This window comes from Ursus maritimus, unplaced genomic scaffold (assembly GCF_017311325.1).
Source record: "Ursus maritimus isolate PB19 unplaced genomic scaffold, ASM1731132v1 scaffold_5, whole genome shotgun sequence".
In the NCBI taxonomy this organism is placed as follows: Eukaryota; Metazoa; Chordata; class Mammalia; order Carnivora; family Ursidae; genus Ursus; species Ursus maritimus.
This window is the reverse complement of record NW_024426663.1, coordinates 59,668,415-59,687,351: the sequence shown is the minus strand read 5'-3', so window position 1 is coordinate 59,687,351 and position 18,937 is coordinate 59,668,415. Positions and strand designations below refer to the sequence as shown.

The following is an 18,937-nucleotide window of genomic DNA, read 5'->3' as shown; positions in this document are numbered from 1 at the left end:
AGTCGCTTGGACGCCGATGAATCCCTCTTCTTACCGTCCGTCTGTGCAAGGCTGGGTGGGCTTTCTGGACCCGGAGCCTCCATGCAGGGTTCCGCCCATGTGGGCAGAGGGAGCACGTGCACCTCCGTTTCAAATCTTTCATATCAGCAAAAGGTGTGGATTATGTGTGAGTTGTTACGAAAAAAATACTATGTTGAATTTTTGTGAAATCAATTTTATTTCAAAATTAAGTAATTTCGAAGTAGTTGATTATGAAAGCGGCTTTTTCACGTAAGATGAATGCTTCTTCAGTGTGAAATAGTAGTCGTTCGCTCATCTTGTGTGTTCAGCAGAAGGCTCACCGGCTGGGCTGGCTGCGAGGCTTACCAGGTTTGACTTTCCAACTGTGTCCCAGCCTCTTCTGGGGCTGGAAGGGCCCCAGGGCACCGGGCCCACCTTTCCCCTGCCTCCCAGCCCAGCAGTTGTGTTGGTCACCCTGCTGAAAAGGCACCTACTCTCCTGCCTTTGGGACGGTGCAGACTCAGTCTCCAGGCGGGTGGCTCCCTGCTGTAGTGCGGTATCGTGTGCGGCGTGGGCCGCGAGGCCGGAGTCAGCGAGAGGCAGGGACACTTCTCAGACACACTTAGAAACGGAAGGATTGGGGCAGGAAAGCTGCCACAGAGTCACTGCCACTGCAAAAGGCCAGTTGGGATTGGATGGTCTCTGACTTAGGAACCCCGGGACCCTGACGCTCTGGCCTGGCGGTTGGCAGGCTCTTGCTCAGGCTCGGAGACTTTTTATTTTTTATCATGTTCGGTTAGCCAGCATGTAGGACATCGTTAGGTTTTGATGTAGTGTTCAACGATTCATTAGTTGCTTTTAACATCAGGGCTCATCCCAACTTTTTTTTTTTTTTTTTTTTTTATTCTGCCAGGGGCTGCCACCACTTAGAAGATTTTTCCCAAAGGGAGAAGTTCACGAAAGTTGGAGGATTTCAGTGATAAAGGTGAGAGTTTGGAAGTGAAGGTGTCAAGAGACTGAGACAGGAATAAAAAGAAAGGGTGAGGGGGGTTGCCTGTCCCTCCCAGCTCTGGTGAAACTGAGTAGGTGGCCTTCGAAGTCCATTCTCTCCACCTCTAGCTCTGTATTTGACCTGGAACAAAATCTCAGGTCTGTGTGGGCACATCTGGCCACACTCTTGGGAGCTGGAGGGGACACGTATTTGGAGAACCAGGACCCAGGGGGGATGCCAGGGGACTGGCTGACTTCCGGAAATCGGGGAGGAAGGGGGGTGATAGTGGTGGTGCAGGTGGCGTGGGCGGTCGGGTGAGCGTGAAAGAGCTGTGTGTAAGCAGAGCAAGGCCGGGTGTGGGTCTTCCTTCTCCTGAAAGGGAGCGGCGATCAGCAGCGCAGGGAGAGCACGGCCATGGTGCCTGGCGACGGGACTACGCCAGCTGAGGTGCCTGTGAAGGGACCACCTTTTCCAACTTGAGGTGGCTGGAAAATACGAAAGCATACGTGTGTTGTGACTACTGATGTGAGGGAGAAAGAAAGAGGGTTTTGGGGACCCAGGGAAGCCTCTTGGTTGCAGACATTCTCCCACACGGGGTGTGTTCCCTGGGCTGGCTGGGTTGGTTGTACTTCCTGGATGCCCCTCCCCCACCCAGCCCAGCAGAGTCTGAGACCTCGGGGATCCTGCAGCATTGCCCGCCTGTATCCTTCTCCCTACCTCCCCTGCCATCCTTCGGATTGTGGGTTTTGCAGTGTGTGTTACTGGGGTGAGAGGGGCCCTTGTGTAAGAAAAGTCCTGAAAGGTGCTATCTGGGCTGTGTTGAAGCAGGGACTGCAGTGCGAGGGCCACAGGCAGAAAAGAAAGGGATTTTTAAAACGGATAGCCTACAGAACCCACCTAGACTCCAGACGTGTCTTTGGGGTTCCTGTGTGGCTCACTGTTCTGTAGGCCACCCCCACTTTGCCTGGCAAACCCAGTCTGCCCTGAATCTGGGGTACTGGGCCTGGCTAATAAAACGTCCCCCTTCAGTGGTAAAAAGCAGGCACGCAGGGTTTGTCCTGGTCTCTTCGTGTCCCAACCCAGAACAAAGTCTTGGCCAAGGCGGTAGCCAGAGCTGCACTCGGGGCGTCCGTGGTGTGGAGGGCCATTTGTCTTGGGTGACCATTGTTCTTTCTGGCTGTGGGGCGTGGGGTGGTGACTCTCAGAGACTTGGCCTAAGGCAGGGAGGAACGGAGCTGGACGTCGGAGAGCCTCTTTCTGCTTACTAGCATTTGAGATTATAAAAAATTATCTTTTAATCAAAATTTCCAAAATAAAGTAAGTGATTTCCCCATCCCCCCAGATGCAAGAAGTCCCGTCAGCTCTCCCTCAGGCTCACACCAAGTCACATGGAAAGAAAAGCACGAAGCAGCTGCGCAGGAGAAAAGAAGGTCCAGGAGGCGGGCGGACGTGGCTCTCGGGCCTGGAGCGCAAGCCCTGCTCCCGGCGAGCCTGTCTGAGGCCCGGCTTCGGGCCACTCGGTCAGGGCGAAGCCTGGCCAGAGCCGGCCGTGAGGGACAATGAGTGTGCGAAGGCAACCAGAATGTCAGCCGGGAGGGCGCGGGCTCTGGGTTCCACGGGCTCCCCAGGTAACACGGCGTGGAGCTGGGCACAGAAGGGATTCCCTTACACAGCAGCCCGTGTGCTCGCCGTAGCTCAAGGCCTAAATCATACTTCCCAACGAAAAACCCCGCTCTGGGGGGCAGCGCATACCGTAGACTAGGAGACTTGCAAGGAGACCAGTGTCGAACCACAAAGCGAATACGGGTTTTGCTTTTGTCCGTAAAAATGTACAGGGCGCCTGCCTGGGGCTGCGGCGTGAGGACGAGGCGGAGCTCGGTGGCCCGGGGCTCTGCGTGGGGGCCCCTTCATACCTCGCCCACCCACACGGCCGTGGTCCCCCGCCTGATGCCCGCCACCTCACAGCGCAGCGCGTTTTGTCTCCCGTTGACCACAAACAGCGACTCCCGGGCCGGCGTGAGCAGGTACTGGCCGAAGAGGCCGCTGTCCCTCACGATCCGGCGGGGCCCTCCCCACGGCCGGGCCGGGCCCGCGGGCGGCTCCTTCAGGTCCTTCAGCACGCCCGCCTTGCCCGTGGACAGCTCCAGGGAGAGCAGGCCCGGGCCGCTGGCCGCGGCGGCGAACGCGCAGTACTGGCCGCCCTGGGTGAACGAGGGCTGGAAGGCCACGTCGGACACGCCCCGGCTCGTGGGCAGGCTGTAGAGCGTGCGGACCTGCCCCCGCAGCGTGACCTCCTGCACGTGCAGCCGGGCGCTGCCGGGCGCGGCGCTGACCACGAAGCGCCCGTCGGGGGACACGTGTGGGGTGCCGCTCACGTCCCCGTTGGGGCCAAGCACCGCGTCCGTGACGCTGTCGAGCAGCAGCTGGGGGGCGGCGGACGCGGGGCCGTCCTGTCGGCACTGGATGAAGAAGTAGCCGCCCAGGTGGGTGTGGGCCATGGCCTGGGGCACGCAGCCGTGGCTCCGCAGGCCGATGGTCTTGAGCGGCACCAGCGTTTCCAGATCGACCTTGTGCACGGCGGGGTCCGACTTGTTGAAGAGGAAGCCGAACCTGCGGAGGAAGAACTGAGGTCAGAGGTCGGGAGGGGAGCTGTTGTTCGTCTGAAGGACGGCGTCTTTTCTCTTCCCCCTATCGTCATCCTTCGTGGATCTAATAAATAGCTTCGTGATTGGACGTACTATCCCGCAGGGCACGGCCCCTTCCGTGGTTCATCTACGACGGCAAACCCAAGGCTGTCGAGTTACAAATGCTCCCGGATTTGCGCTCTCCTCACAGGCACTCCTCTCTCGCCACGGGAAAGGAGGAGCGTAAAAGTGCCCTCAGCCCTTCTCCCCGTGGGTTGCTGGGAGGACGGCGGAGGCGGGCTTTCTGCTGTGGTTCCCTGGGCTACGTGGAGTCCAGTGCGAGGGAACAAGGACACACTTGCTGTCAGTGCTCCTTCCCCAGGAGAGGACGGCGGAGGGGCAGCCTCTCCCGGCGGCCGTGTTTATGCGGCCTGCGGGAGCGATCTCGGGCAGGGGGGCCGAGGACAGCTTTTACCTTTGCGGTCAGATGGCCGGGCGTTGCTGCACTGCCTGCCCCCTGTGGAGCCGGGCACGGGCTCACCTCCCCTCTTGGAGCCTCTGCGACTCTAAAGAGGGCAGTTCCTTCCGAGAGAGGGCTGTCGGGGGGATGGGATCAAAGAGGAAGCTGGAGGGGAAGGGCTCAGTAGGTGGAAGCTGCTCCCATCTGGACTTGTGGAGGCGGTCTGTGAGCTGCAAGGAGACCTGACCCCAGGCAGGGCTTGGCTTTGACTTGAGAGCCTCTGACCAAATCCCTGGCTCCGGGAGGCCTTTTGGTGCTTGTGGACACCTACAGGAATAAGAGAAAACTCTCCCCCCCCCCCACTTTTCTCAAGTAACGAGTAACGGAGCGTCGGGAGATGCCCCATCGAAAGCTTCTCTAGAGCATTCTTAAAGAGCCAGAGCAAGCAGGAGAAGCCCACTCTTACAAGCAATTTGGATGTCACAGGCCACACACAGGCAACGCAGAGCCTGTAAGTTTGCTGGACTCCAGGCGGAGTTCAGCGTCTGTGAGGGATTTTACCCTTTAGAGCCTCTTGGAAGCTCTTCCCAGGTGCTGTCTACAGGGAGGGGTGTTTTCTTCCTTGGGCTTGGATAAATGGGTGGGCCTAGTTTTACAAGTCCAGTTTCAGTGTACAAAAATGAGGCATTTCTTCTTGGAGAAAGGTGTTTGATGTCAGGCAAAAGAAAGGCGAGAATAGTGCCCCTAAGACTCTGGGTCTCGCTGCCTTGATAGGAGGGCAGGATTAGTCCTCTGCCACGCCGACTTCACAGTCAGGGTGGGGGTTCTCTGATGGGAACGGGCAGGGGGAGGGGCCAGGCTGTTCTTCCGGGTGGTGACAGACCAGACACCTGGGAGGGCTCGTTTCCCAGCTGGCCCTCTGCCTGGTTGCTCGGGGGGCTCCTGGTTGTGTGAACTTGACAGGGTCTTAGCTTCCCTGAGCCTCTGTCCCCTCATCTGTAAGAAGGCGTCAGGACCACTCTGACTCGTAAGTAGAGTGTGTTCCGTTAACCCTCTTGAGTCCTGTCCTCTATTGTTCTCACCTTGAGGATGAGACTTCCTGTTCTCAATGGGCCTCTGAGGGTGGTAGGAGCTGGGTGCCTTCCTTAACTATGACCGTTAGGGACTTGGGATGGGTCCCTTTCTCTGTCCCCTCATGAGGGAGCCCAAGGCCGGCTCAGCCTGAGTGGGAGAGACAGAAGGAGCAGGGCTCGCGGCGGGCAAATGCAGCCCAGGCAGGGCTCAGCTGGGTTACGGGCACTTCAGGGCATCGTGGTCCCGTCTCACCTGATGTGGTTGATGATGAGGTTTGTCGGGGGTATGAAGAAATCGTCCACTCCTGCAAAGGGTGTGCGGAGAAGGTGCTGGCCCTGGCCAGTGCTGGCTTCTGTGATCACCTACAATACAGAGCAGGAGGCCTGGTGAGGGCCCACCCAAGGAGGGCTGGGCAATCTGGAAACATCTGCATGTGCTGCTAGGGACCGTCGGCAGACAGGCTGTTTGGGGGGTTGGGCAGGAGCAGAGTGGGAGCTACTTGGGAATGTCAGAGGCAGGGACTCCTCCTCCTGGGGAGAGGAAATGGTGGGACAGATGCGAATGCCCGAATCATGCCCTTCTGCTCAGGCAGGCCTGACCCTAACCCTATGGGACATTGTCAGCCCCCCGAAGGCACAGCTTCCCAGAGAGGTTCTCCGAACAGAATGATCACTCTGCTCAGAGACCACCTCCCCCACAAATGAAAATCCCCCCTTCTCAGTGGCTAGGTCACCCTGGGAAAAGAGGGAGAGGGCTTTTAAATCAGGAAAACGTTAAATGGTGGAAAGATTTACTGGTTCCCTGTTTTCCTTTGATGCCAGGTGCCTGGGCCTGTTTGTGGGGAATCTCTGTCCTATGCTGCTCACGGAGGTGTTCTCTGGGAATCGTGACTCCGTGATTTATTGGAGAAAGCAGGAATCCCGTAGAAATGCCTTTCAAAGATGTTGCTTAGGCCATTTAGATGCCTTGCAATTAGAATGCTGGGGTCGGGGTGCAGTTGCAGAAAGGACTTACTATAAGAAATCAAGAATCAGGCACCAGGTTATGTACAATTTGGGAGTGACCGGCAGAGCTGTCTCAGTGTCCCTGGAGGGAGCAGGTGATCCCCTGTGGAGTCGGCGGGAGGCGGCTGCAGCCATTGTCTGGGGCGTAAAGCCCCTGGTGGGTCTGTGTCAGGGAACAGCATGCCGGTGATGCAGGAGAGAGCCAAGTGACGTCAGAGAGTGGGTGGGATGGAAGAGTGTTTGGAGGTCCTGCCAGGAAGCCCCCTGTGGTCAGGCTGAGCATCTGTGCCACAGCTACCCCAGCCGTGGGCATGGTCAGGCCAGAGCCATGTGCCAGCCAGCCCTCGTCCCCTGCCTTCTGCACGTGATCAGCCCCCCATGGCGCCAGTGCCCTGCAAGGTGGCCGACCTGCAGCCAGAGGAGGGGCTTGGCCAGCTGGGGGGCCATTTTGGGGGAAGAGCCACAAGGTCAAGCCCCGACCCCCTGAGCAGGAGAGCAGGGGCTAGAGCCTGAACCCAGGGCGGAGACACTTGTCCTGATCTGGATATTGTGGCTGTATCTGCAGAAAGGGTCCAGACTCGTGCAGCCTGAGGCTGAGGGCAGCGTCTCTTGGGGCTTCGTGACTCACAAGGCTTGGAGTTCTGGATGCTTTTCCTTTGAAGAATAGGCCTGCCTTCTGGCTCTTACTTTTCTGGGAAAATGACCACCACCTGGCCTGCCTCCTCAGGCAGGGCTGAGGTTTGATGGTTCCCTTGAGGGGGCCACGCAGGATTGGGATGATGAGGCCGGCGATTTTTATTTTTAGCCTTGGGCAGCTCCAAAGTTGTAACATGGCATTAGGTTATTTTGCAGTGTTTTTTTTTTTTTTTTTTTTAATGGCCAAATGACACCTCCATGGCAAGCGCGTGGGGAAAAACAACTCTTAGAGCTGGGCATTAAGGAAATAGCAGTCTGAGGGAACTGGATCTTGGGAGTGTCGGAGGGAAAATGCCCAGGAATTCCAAGAAGCCATACAATCACCGCTTGGTACCAGGCCTGTCATTTTAGCTTCTAATAGAGATGGGAAATGACAGGCTGTCGGCGGTCAGCGTCATTCACGCCTCACCACGCTGACACCCTGCGCTCAGAGGTGACTTCGTCAAAACGCACTAGCGCGGCCCGCTGAGCTGACGTGCGCTGCCCGCCTCATTTCTCCGACGCGTCTTGAGTTCCTTCTTGGCCTTGCGTCCTGCAGCGTGCCTGGCCACATTCGTGCCCCGAACTGTTGAACCCCTCGGTTTTGTTGGCTCTATGGGCTTGGTTCAGGAGCCTGACAGTGGTGGTGAGATACCGGGAACTGTCACTGGGTAGTCAGAGCGGGGTCCCGAAGGCCGAGCATCCCTCTCGGCGGGTAGACAGAACCAGCTGAGAAGGGAGGCCTAGGGGGGCCTGGGACTGGCAGGCAAGGCAGTGATATGGAGGACTCAAGATGCCGAAGTTTCCAAAACCGGCTGCTGAGGGAACGGCCGTGTCTAGGCAGGTCCTCAGCGCTGGATGCTGAGAAACGCCAGGACATTATTTTGGGGCTTGGCGTATGTAAACAATGCAGAAACACAGAGTGCTGTAGCTAAGCTGTCGTCCGTACCCGTACCACGGCCTTCGGGTGGGTTCGGAGAAGTCAAGTTGCTGGACCCGGAAGTGCTGCTCTGAGGTTTTCAGTTCTCATTTCCAGGTTGTGTGGCACACGGGCCTTGCCCGTGACGTTTCCAGGACGGTGTGCAAGTCGCGGTTTCTTTCCCCCGAGCCCGTAGTGATGGAGGCAGCTTTATTCATTCTGTGCACTTGCCAAAGCGAGGTTCCTAGACTCCGCGCTTGGGACGGGGACACCATGGTTTAATTCCTGAGTGTCACCAGCATGCTTTCTGTGTTGGGCCATTTAGGCAAAATTTGCTCTTGGTTTTTGGGAAACAGTATTAAGAAATTATCTGTCTATGCATGTTTTTAGGTATTTAGAATGTCTGCTGTATTAAGTGCCTTTTCAGCATTTATGGAAAATACTAGGTTTTTTTCCTTCTGTGTTCCTTTGTGTTAAGACATGTGGACTGATTTCCTGACAGCGAACCATCACTGTATCCTGGGGCTTCTCTGGATTTAGGTGCGTGGCTGGATTCTGTTTTTCATACTGTGTTGAGACTTTTGCTTCTGTATTCATAAGTGAGCTCAGTCTATAGCTTTATACAAGTTTCAGTCAGCTTTTATAATTAAAATGGTGGTGGCTATTTAAAACAAGCTGTGCATTTTCCTCCCTGTGGTCCGAGATAGAGCAAATAATATTAAAATTATAGTTGAAGGTTTGATAAAATTCAGCTGTACACTTTTCTGTGGTAGCTCTTTAATATTAAAAAAAAAACACCCTATAATAATTGTTCTATTTCAGGCTTCTAAGTTGACTTTATACCCAACGTGGGGCTCAGACTCACCGCCCCGAGATCAAGAGTCACACGTTCTGATAGAGCCAGCCGGGCACCCCAGGTCAGTTTGTTTTTTTCCCCTACAGTTTACAAGCAATCATTCACTTCTTCTAGGTTTTCAAATTTGCTGCCCCAGAGTTGCACTGCGTTACTTTCCAATAATTTTTATCCTCCTGTATTTGCACTAATGTTCTTTTCCTCCTTGCTCATTTTGTCTACCTTTGTTTCGATGAATTTCAGTCTTCTTATTGTTTCTGACCACAAGGACCTCTTCTGCGGGCTTTCAAGACACAGAGACTCCGTGGGCCCAGCCTTCTCGGTCTCCCCTCGATCTTGTTGTGGAAGGACGGCTTTATCATTGCTTTTGAGACAGTTCGTGATTTCCCTTGTCATTTCCTTTTTGATCCATCGTTATAAAGGAGTGTTTTCTTATGAGGGCATGTTTATTTTAATTATTTCTAATGATCAGATACTGTTGCCTCTCACGTCTCTGTTGGTAGGATTTGTTTCCTTTGTGGTCACTGATACACTTGGGTGGATATGGACCTGTGAAAAAACGGTTTTGCTGATGCAAAGTTTATATTAAACCAAGTCGTGTCATTCAGTTTTCCCACGTCCTTCTTTTGTCTTCTTTGTGCAATGTAAGTGCATTTTTAATCAAGTCTTCCTTTATTTTAAATCACTCTTGTTTGAAGCATTTAGCTGTTAATGGTGCTTGATCTCTCTTGGCCGTTCATCACATGGTGTCTCTCCATTTGATGCTTTTAGTGCTTTCGACCTTAAACCCTCCCTTCCTGATAGGAGTGGCACTATGGATACATTCTTGTTCGCCTGTCCTCACTATGCCCGCCCCCTTTAAATCCAGCCTTTTCTCTCTCATCAACAAGTGTCAGTTTCCTTCCTTCCTAACCCCGTCAGATCTCGGCTCTCGAGAGAAACCAGTTTGTCATATGTGGAATGATGAGACCGCCGCTTCCCAGCTGCTGCTTTCCAACAGCATTCTCCAAACCTCCTCTTATCCCAGTAAGGTATTTCAAATTATTTTTACTCCCCCCTCTTTCCTCCACTCCCTATGCTTATTTTTACTGAAGTAATTTATCTTCGGTTACAAGCTGGTATCAGGATTTCTCCTTCAGCGTCTCTCTCCTTCAGACATCCTTAGTTAGCACTGAATACCATTTCCAGGGAGTCTGTCCTCATCCGTCTTTCTTCCGCTCTAGGTTCACTGTTTGCAACTGTCTCCTCTTTCTCTTGCTTCACCTTGATGTCTCTGATTGGGTTCCTCTCGTGTTGGGGATCTTTCCTTACAACTGTTCCTCAGAGGGGGCTGTGAGTGATGCAGCCTCGGAATTCTTTGGTCCTGCCAGGTGGAGGACGTCTGGGCTGGGAGGAGGCCTCTTGGATTTCAGTCCTGTAGATTCCGTGGTGTCCCACTCCTGTGGCCGGTAAGAAAGCCAGTGCCCATCTGATGTTTTTCTTTCACAGATAACTTAGGAAACCATGCGTTTTTCAACTTAGCCACTGTGTTGAATTAGGAAATCATTGTTGGTTTCAGAAAAAAAATTTTTTGGCGGCCCCTCCCCTTGAATTACTTTAGAGGCTTTCCTGGAGTTGCCGGCGGGACCAATACAAGTTATGATTTCCCTGGGCTCATGCTCTGCTCTGAATGACCTTTATCCAGGCTCCTAGACCCTCTAATGGGGATTTTTTGTGAGCTTGCTCGAGCCCAGGGTGATGGCATCCATCAAATGACAACAGTCTCCGTTTATGGGAGGTGAAGCGGTGTCTTCCCCGTGGCCCCGCAGTGCAGAGGCAGGCAGGCAGTCCCCCAGAGGAAGCTTCTGTAGACCCGGACGTCCCTTCCCTCTTCCCCGTCTTGAGAACAGGGTGAACTGGGCTCCACCTGCAGTTCCTCTCAGCTGGGGTTCTGAGAGAGAGTAAAACCCTAACATCCTGAAGCGTCTAGTGTAGGAAACGAATTTTCTCTCCTGTGCATCTAGAATGGTTCTATGCAGATCTCTGGGAGAATTCAGGCATTCAAATCACTTTTCTTAGGGCTTAATCCTTGAATGCATCCCTGATGAGAAGGGCAGAGGCAGGCCCACTCAGCACAGGGGTGGTGGTGACCTCCTCTGGCTGGGATGGGGGAATTCCACAGAGCGTGAAGCCCCAACTGTTTCCAAGAGGCAGTAGAGCCACCCTGCCCGGCTTGGACCATGGACACATTACTAAACTGTTCTGTGCCCTAAAGTACAGTAAGTACCCAATACATGTGCTTCCGTCTACGGACAGAACTGCTGCTCCTCTTCCTTCCTTCCTGGGCCCCCATCTAGCACGTGCTTGGCCACTGTTCTCGAGCCTGCCCAGCCCGAGGAGAAGCAAGCCCGGGCTTGGGAGAGGTGGGGCCTGGGGGCCACATTCTGGTTGTCCTGACACCAGGGTCTGATAGGTCATCAGGATTATTGTCCTTAGAGGTGACCCTGGCTGAAGATACCTCAGTAATGGTCTGGGAGGGGCTGTGGCCCAAGGCTGTTTTCTAATCCCTCCTGAAGTCTTGATGGATAGATTTTGGTTAAATATGATTAGCTACCTAGGGAAGCAAGAGACATTTAATAGGAACAGTGTCCTTTGTTCCTGTGGGGTGGGTGTTGGTCTCCGTGTGTTCAACATACCTGGAGGCTCGGTTGGGACTTGTGCACGTCCCCCCAGCTCAGGACCCACACTTGGTCGTGAGACTTGTCATAGGACAGCTTAGCTGGCAGGGGGTCCACACCTATGGACTTGAAAAAAAAAACATACAAGTGGGTCATCACATTATAAGCTGACACAGTGGTCACTGCTGGGCTTTGTGTACGTGGCCATCATGCCTAGGTGAGTGGAAAGCCAACCTCGCAGCCTTGACAGTGAGCCTGCTTGGGAAGCCGGGGCCTAAGCCTCCCTTCTGGGTTTTCTTCAGAGGCGGAAACCTCTTGCCAGTAATTGAACCCCTTTTAAAAACCTCTTGCATGGTTTACTTACAGGGGACCCAGACCATCTTGGCAGAAGCCCAAACCCAGAGGCTGGACATTTTCCACTCAAGAATCAGCTGTGGGACACTCTGGTCCCTGCTCCCGGAAGTCTTCTGGGGCCTCTAGAACCCTCAGGGTCCTTCCCCAGGAGCTTCTGTGGCTGAGATTCTGGTGAGTTGGTCCTTCCTCCTGTGCCATCTGAGACGGACTGAGATCTTCCCTTATCACTGGTCTCTTAGCTTGGTACACCTTCTCTCTACATCCTTCCACTGCAGTCTCTGGGACCCACACTGTAGCATCAGGCAGACTTTTTTTTTTTTTTTTTTTAATTGCTATAACTGAAACTCCACTCTCCCTCTAGCACAGAGCCTCCCTGTGGCCCTCACCAATGAAGACGGTTTTCTACTTCTCTGCTGTTTAATAATATAGCTTTGTAAAGTCCAAAACTCTTCCGTTAGGCTCATACCACTACACTCTGATCCCTGCCCTTCTTGTCACTGGCCGTCATCCTAGGCCTTCTCTTTCACTAATGATGTCAGCCTTCCTCGGGGGTGGGGGGGGTGAGCTCATCTCTACCCTCATTGGTCAAACTTCTCACAACTGTCTGTGGAGTTCCCGAACCTGCTTCTTTAACATTCCCACCAAGTGTCTGTCTTCATCACTCTACTGACCTCTTCCAGACCTTTATGTCACATTCCGAGATCACTTGGTGTCCTCCTCTTGACATTTCAGCATGATTCCCCATGATTAATGATTCGCTTCCAGAAACATTTTATTCCCTCAGCCTCCCCTCTCCCTAGCTTCTCTTCCTCATGCTGACTTGTAAATGCTGGCATGTCTCAGGTCTTCATCTTTGACCTCCTTCTGGCTAAATCCTTTCTGTGGGTGGGTTCATCCAGTTCCAAGGCTGCAGATAACCTGTTGTACTCTGATGACTTTAGAGCTCATTCCTCTGTCGATGACCTCAACAAATACAAAGCTGAACTCTTGATTTTGCCCCTCGCTGCTTCCATGTATTTCCTTGACATTCATTACCATTTTTGAAGTCCCCTTCACTTTCTTGCTCTCATTACGAGCCCCTGAAGCCTCTTCCTACATTCATATACCCCGGGTCCTGTGTTTCTGCCTCCAGCTACTCCTCCTTGTCCCCAGAACCTGCCAGCTTCCCGGTTGCTTCCCAAAGCCTTTGGGATCTGGCATCGTCTTCCTTTACCCAGAGCTTTGTAACCCATCAGCAATAATGCTCACAACTGACGTCTCTTTTAAAAACCTTCTTGATTACTCATGCCCCATTTGTTTGCCCTCTCCACAGCCAAAATTCCCTAGTGTTCAGACTGTAGTCTTCTCTCTATCATAATTCATATTCTCATTCTGAGAGGCTGATGAGCTAAACCAATAATCTCTTAAATTCACAACAGTGTTCCACGGTCTCAATATGCCGAGGAGCAAAGATACGGAGGGAGAAGCTACTGAAGAACATACCAGACTCTCAGCTAAAAACCCCGCAGGGCTAACTGCCTCTGATTCATTCCTAGACCTAGAAGAGTACGCCTTAACAGCCTTGATTCAACTTAGTACTTGATTAAAGGGGTTCGTTCTCTACTCTTTCTGCCTAGCGGAGGAAAGGGTAAAGCCTCTTTGGCAGATGAGAGCCCTCTCAAATCTATCATTTTTTTATACAGAATGATGGGGATTTAAAAAATTACTAGGCATTACAGGATACAGACTATATGCCTAAAGACTACTAAAAAATAATTACAAATTTATAAACAGAAGTAAAATTAGAAATAAATGCAATACCTGAAATTGAGTACCCAATGAATTGGTTCTGTTAAATCCATATTAGGCACAGCAGAATACAGGACTAGTGAACTGAAAGATAAGTTCATAGAACATACTAAAAATGAAAGAGTGAAAGAGACATGTGGGACACAGTGGAATTTTTTTTTTTTTTTTTTTAACAGTTTCCGAAGAAGAGGTAAGAGACCATTCCAGTCTGGTGAAAGATATCAGTCTACACATTCAAGAACCACTAAAACTTCCAAATTGGAATACATACAAAGAACATCATCCCTGGGCGCATCAAAGTGAAATTACTAAGATCAAAGAGAATATCTGAAAAGTAGTCAGAAAAAAATATACGTGACCATTAAGACAATGGAATAGCATCTTAAAATGCTGAGCAACTATAATTGCCAAGGTAAAATTCTATATCCAGTGAAAATAATCTTTCTTTAAAAATAATAATGGGCAAATAAAGTTCTTTTCTAAGAAACAAAACTGAGAGTGTGTTACCAGCAGATCTGCACAAATTTAAAGAAGTCCTTCATCACAATCAAAATGCTCCCAGACAAGACTGTGTCCTTCAGGAAGGAATTAGGAGCAGTGAGAAAAGTAAGTATGTGAGTACAAAACAATAGTAAGTCAGGTCTTGTGGGGATCATTTATTCAGAGTTAAAGGAGTTACTGTTACAAGGTTCTGTCATTATTGGAGAAGTGAAGTCATAAATCACATGTGACTGTACTGAGGCAAGTGCATGTTATAATCTCTGTGGTAGTCCTAACAACAACAGTATAATAGTAGTTCACTAACCCAAAAGAAAGTAAAAAGGAGGAAAAAGCAGAACAGGTAGGTTAAATAAACCAGTAAGATGGTAGATTTAACTATATAATTAACTGCATTAAATATAAATGGATCAAATGATCCGAGTAAAAACCAAGATTTATAAAGCTACGTGTTTGGATTTTAGCCTTTAATAAAGATCACCTTAAATATATGGACATAGAAAGGTTGAAAGGGAAAGGACAGAAAAAATACAGCTAATACTAATCACAAGAAATCTGATCTGTCTGTACTAGTATTAGACAAAAACAGACTTTCAGGCAAGAAGTATAGCCAGAAATAATTTGTAAGAATGAAGAAGTCTTTGCCCCAGGAAGTTAGTTACTACAGTTTTAAAGCAAAAATGCATAGAATTTAGATAAATCTACAATCACAATGTGAAACTTCCACACACCTCTCAGCAGCTGATAGAAGATCTGAACAATGCGATGAACAAACGATGTAACTGACATGTATACAGAACATTGTGCCTACCATTAGAACACACGTTCTTTTAAAGTGCAAGTGGATCACTTTTATCCACGTGGATTCTAAGCTGGGTCCTAAAACAAGCTTCAGTGAATTTCAAGGGAGTGAAATTACTCAGAGTATATTCACTGGCCAGAAAAATCATTCACAGAAAACCTTCTGCCCAACTAGCCTGGAGAAACCACAACCCTGGTTCCACCCACATTTCCCCTACAATGAGCGTGCACCGGGGCAGTGCTGGGAAGGAAAACCACACCCCTGCTCCCTGGCCTCACTTTGTCTTCACATCCACAAGCCCTCAGTGGGCCTTTACTTTCACACAGCAGTCCTAGCACAGTGCCCTGGTCAGTTCAATCTCAAATACCCTTCACCTCTCTCCTCAGCCCTCCAGGCTGGGTGACAATTTTCCTTCTTATTTCACTGAGAGAATAAAAGCAACCACAAGAGCTGTTCATCCACCTGCCACCGGTTGTAACTGTCCCCTCTGTGTACCTGAGTATTTTCCATTTCCTTCCGTCCTATGAAAGCCTGCGCTTTTACCCAAAGCTAGCGTCTCTCCGTCTCTGCCCTGGATCCCACGGACTCCTGCCTACTACAGAGACGCAGGAGAAAGGGAAGATGGGTGGGAGGGTGGTTTTGTTTAAGCATTAGGTGCGTACATACATACAGATGCTGTGAAGTCACCTGTTCTAAAGCTGCTTCAGTGCGCTCTTTTGCCTCATCTGACTCCTTTTACTCCTATTTACAGCAAGCCCCCAAATGCTTGTCTGTATTCACCATCTCTACGATCTCCAGCGTGTATTCCGTGATCATTCTATCTGCTCCTGCCAGGGTGACCCGTGGCATACCAAATCCAACGGTCGATTCTTTGTCTTTGTGACATGCAAATGCTCAGCTATATCGGACTCCACTGACCACAAAGTCTTCCTTAAAACACTTTTTTTGGGGTGTTTCTGGAATCCTCAACCCCTGCCCGCCACCCCAGCCCAATTTTCTTCCTACCTTTCAGGCTCCTCCTGCTTGGTCTCCTTGTTGGCTTCTTCTCTCCTTCCTGATCTTTCAGTGTTAGAGAGCCTCAGGGCTCCAACCTTGACCTCTTCTCTGTACTACCGTCACTGATTTCATCCGCTTCTCTGGGTTCAACACGTGGTGTGGTGGTGGTACCCACACTGATCTCTCTGGCCTAGATCTCGTGNAGGGCTCCAGACCTGTTCATCCAATTGCTTATTTGACATCTCTACTTACATTTTTATTTTTTTTAAAGACTGACTTCAGAAAGAGCAAGAGTCTGGGCGGGGAGGAGGGGCAGAGGGAAAGGGAGCAGCAGACTCCCTGCTGAGCGCAGAGTGCCGCGGGGCTTGAGCCCGGGGCTTGAGCCCACAGCCCTGAGATCATGACCGGAGCTGAAATCAAGAGTCAGACGCTCAACTGACAGAGTCACCGAGGCGCCCCAACTAACATTTAAAACAACTGTTTACACTTGGCACATCTAAACCCCAATTCCTCATTTTCCTGTCCTCCTGCTCCATGGCCTGCGCGCCCTGCCTTGCCCGAAGTCTCTCTAAAGTGCATTAGTTTCCTATTGCTATGATAACCTATTACCACAAACTCAGTGGCTTAGAACCACACAGATTTAATTCTCTTACAGTTCTCAGGCTGTAAGTGCACAATTTTATGGCTGCAGGGCAATGCGCCCTCTGGAAGCTCTAGAGGACAGTGTCTCCTTGACTTTGCCGGCCTCCAGTGCTGCATTCCTTGGCTCGCGGCCCCTTCCCCACCTTCAAAGCCAGCAGAGCCCCCGGTGCGCTCCAGTCCTCCCAGTGCCTCCCGCCCCTACACACTCCCCTTTCTCGCCGCCTCGCTCTGATACAGGAACGTGCGCTTACACCGAGGAAGGGCTCACGCCGGTCAACCTGGTAACGGTCCATTCACACATCCTTACCTTAATCACCTCTGCAGAGTCCCCTGTGCCCGAGAAGGTGACATTCATAGGTTCTGGGCATGAGGAAGTGGACAGCTAAGCCATCATTCAATCCACCACACACAGTAAATGGCATCAGCATTCTACGGTTCCTCAAGGTAAAGAAAAGCCCAACAACCTGATTGCCCTCTCTCAAAACTTACATTCAACCTGGCAGAAAACCTTTCCACACTTCAAATCCATCAAGAATCAAGGTTCTCGCCACCTCCATGGCTGTCTGCAGTTCGTGCCCGAATGACTGCATTAGCCACGACTCCGCGCTGCTTTGCCATCGGTTCTTAGCGGGGCCTGTTTCATTATCTAAGTCGGATGAGGTCACTCCCCGGATGAAAACCCTCCGGTGGCTTGGACTGTGCTTTACCTCCACCTTCACCACTCCCCGTTCTCCCTGCTTCTCACTGTCCTCCAGCCCCTCCCCCCCCCAGCCCGCCCTCTGCTCCCGAATGGGAGTCCCACTTGGCACTTAGATCTCAGAATCTGTTCACCTCCAGAGCGACGGCCAATTTGAAACAGTCTTCCAGTTCGTCTGTCACATCTGACCTGTAGATAGCTCTTAGAATTTATAGTTCTCGAACATTCTGACTTACGCTCTGCCTCCCAGACTAGAATATAAGATCTAGGACTTGACTGCTCATTCATGGCTGTTTTCCGAGACCCTAGAGCAATGCTGGGCACATACTAGGCCGTCAGTACTGGTGAGTAGCTGCACGTGAATCATCTTTGCTCTCCACTCCCGGTCCCCAGTCAGACTGCCTCTCAGAGGATCTGGGCAGGGCACAGAAAATGCGGCAGGCTGTGCCCCGGAACTGGAAGCCCCCCTCACTCCCTTAGAGACATGTACCTCTAGAACTTTCTGGGCTTGCACGTCGACCACGAGGACTCTGTTCAGAGCTGGCTGGGCCACGTAGATGTACCGGTTCCGGACGTTCACTGCTGAGGCCCACTGGCACGGCTGGGTGGCATTTCCTTCCCCTTGGGGACAGATTTCTTCCTGTAAAGGAGATAGGCTGCCATGTATCTTTGTAATCCCCTGGCCCCCCTGTCGTGTGTGGGTTCCCTCTCTAGAACCCACAAACATGGCAAACCAGCCCTCCCACATTACCTGCTTTGAACATTCACCTTCCACCTCCTCCCACTTGTGAGGCTGGAACTCCCTTTGTGTTTTTTATCAGCAGCTGCCAGGCCCACCTTCTTTGCCCTCTTGGGTGGGGACTTCCCCTCCCTGCATCCCCATCGTATGGAAAACATCTGTCAATGGCCAGACTTCCAGAAGAGTGACCTACCATCTCTGCTTCCTCACCACAGAGCCGGCAGCGTTCTCACTGAGCTCAGTACTCCGTACTTCTCACTTATTAAATTAAACCGGCTCCACCTTTTTATTTGAACTTGGGGCATCAGCGGACTCTGCAGACTATTCCTTACTTCCTTCCCTCACCCCCCAGCTACCCCACCCCAGGGGCTGGTCCTTCTCGGTTGCTTGATCCTGCTCAGTTTGCTGATCTCTGTAAGTCCCAACGCACAGGGGTCACTCAACGACCTTTCCTCTCCAAAATCCACTCCCTTTGCTAATCTCATCCCAACCTATGGCATCAAATACCGTCTCTGTGCTTACAACTCCCAAATTCGTATCTTTAGTTCGGGCCTCTTCTTCGAACTCCAGACTTACACAGCCGACCACCTAACTCTACCTGGCTGTTTGCTGTACACCTTAAACGCGACAGTCCAAATCAACTCCTAATTTTACCTCCCAGTCCTGCTCATTCCGTTAACAAAACGGTAGCTCCACCGTTTTACTTCCTTAGGCCAAAACCCTTGCGGCCATCTGAGTCCTCTTTTTCTCCTCATCCCCTCAGCCCTTATCCACTGCATCAAAAATTGTTTTGGCTTTGCCTTCAAACTACGTTCAGAATTTGACTTTGCCTCACTGCTCCCACCTCCATCCCCTGGGCTCAGGCCACATTGTCTGTTGCCCGAGTGACTGCTATAGCATCCAGGCTGTACTCCACGATTCCACCCTAGCCACCCCCCCCCCCGCAACCTGTTCTCAACACAGAATCCACGGGCGTCACTCTAAGTCTGCCCACTCCCTTAACATTGCTCCCTGCTCAGAAGAGGACCCAAGTCTTTCCGGAAGTCTGTAAGGCCCTGTCCTCTCTGGCTCCTGCTACTCCTCCCAACTTCAGCTTTTTTTCCTCCCTTACCCACAGTGCTCCACGCACGCGGCATGCTTGCTTTTCCTCCCTCCTGCCCCAGG

At 51.5% G+C, this 18,937-nt stretch overlaps 1 protein-coding gene across 3 annotated transcripts in view; it reads right to left on the bottom strand.

Moving 5' to 3' along the window:
* Positions 1–2,261: 2,261 nt before the first annotated feature.
* FSTL4 (follistatin like 4) overlaps positions 2,262–18,937 on the bottom strand; it is a 617,506-nt gene continuing 600,830 nt past the window's right edge. For all 3 annotated transcript variants that reach the window (XM_040622453.1, XM_040622455.1, XM_040622454.1), the window contains 4 exons: positions 17,525–17,674; positions 11,276–11,383; positions 5,402–5,511; positions 2,262–3,601 (listed from right to left, as the gene is read on the bottom strand). In XM_040622453.1, the coding sequence (XP_040478387.1) occupies positions 2,899–3,601; positions 5,402–5,511; positions 11,276–11,383; positions 17,525–17,674 (1,071 nt within the window). In that variant the 3' untranslated portion in view covers positions 2,262–2,898. The remainder of the gene's footprint in view (positions 3,602–5,401; positions 5,512–11,275; positions 11,384–17,524; positions 17,675–18,937) is intronic.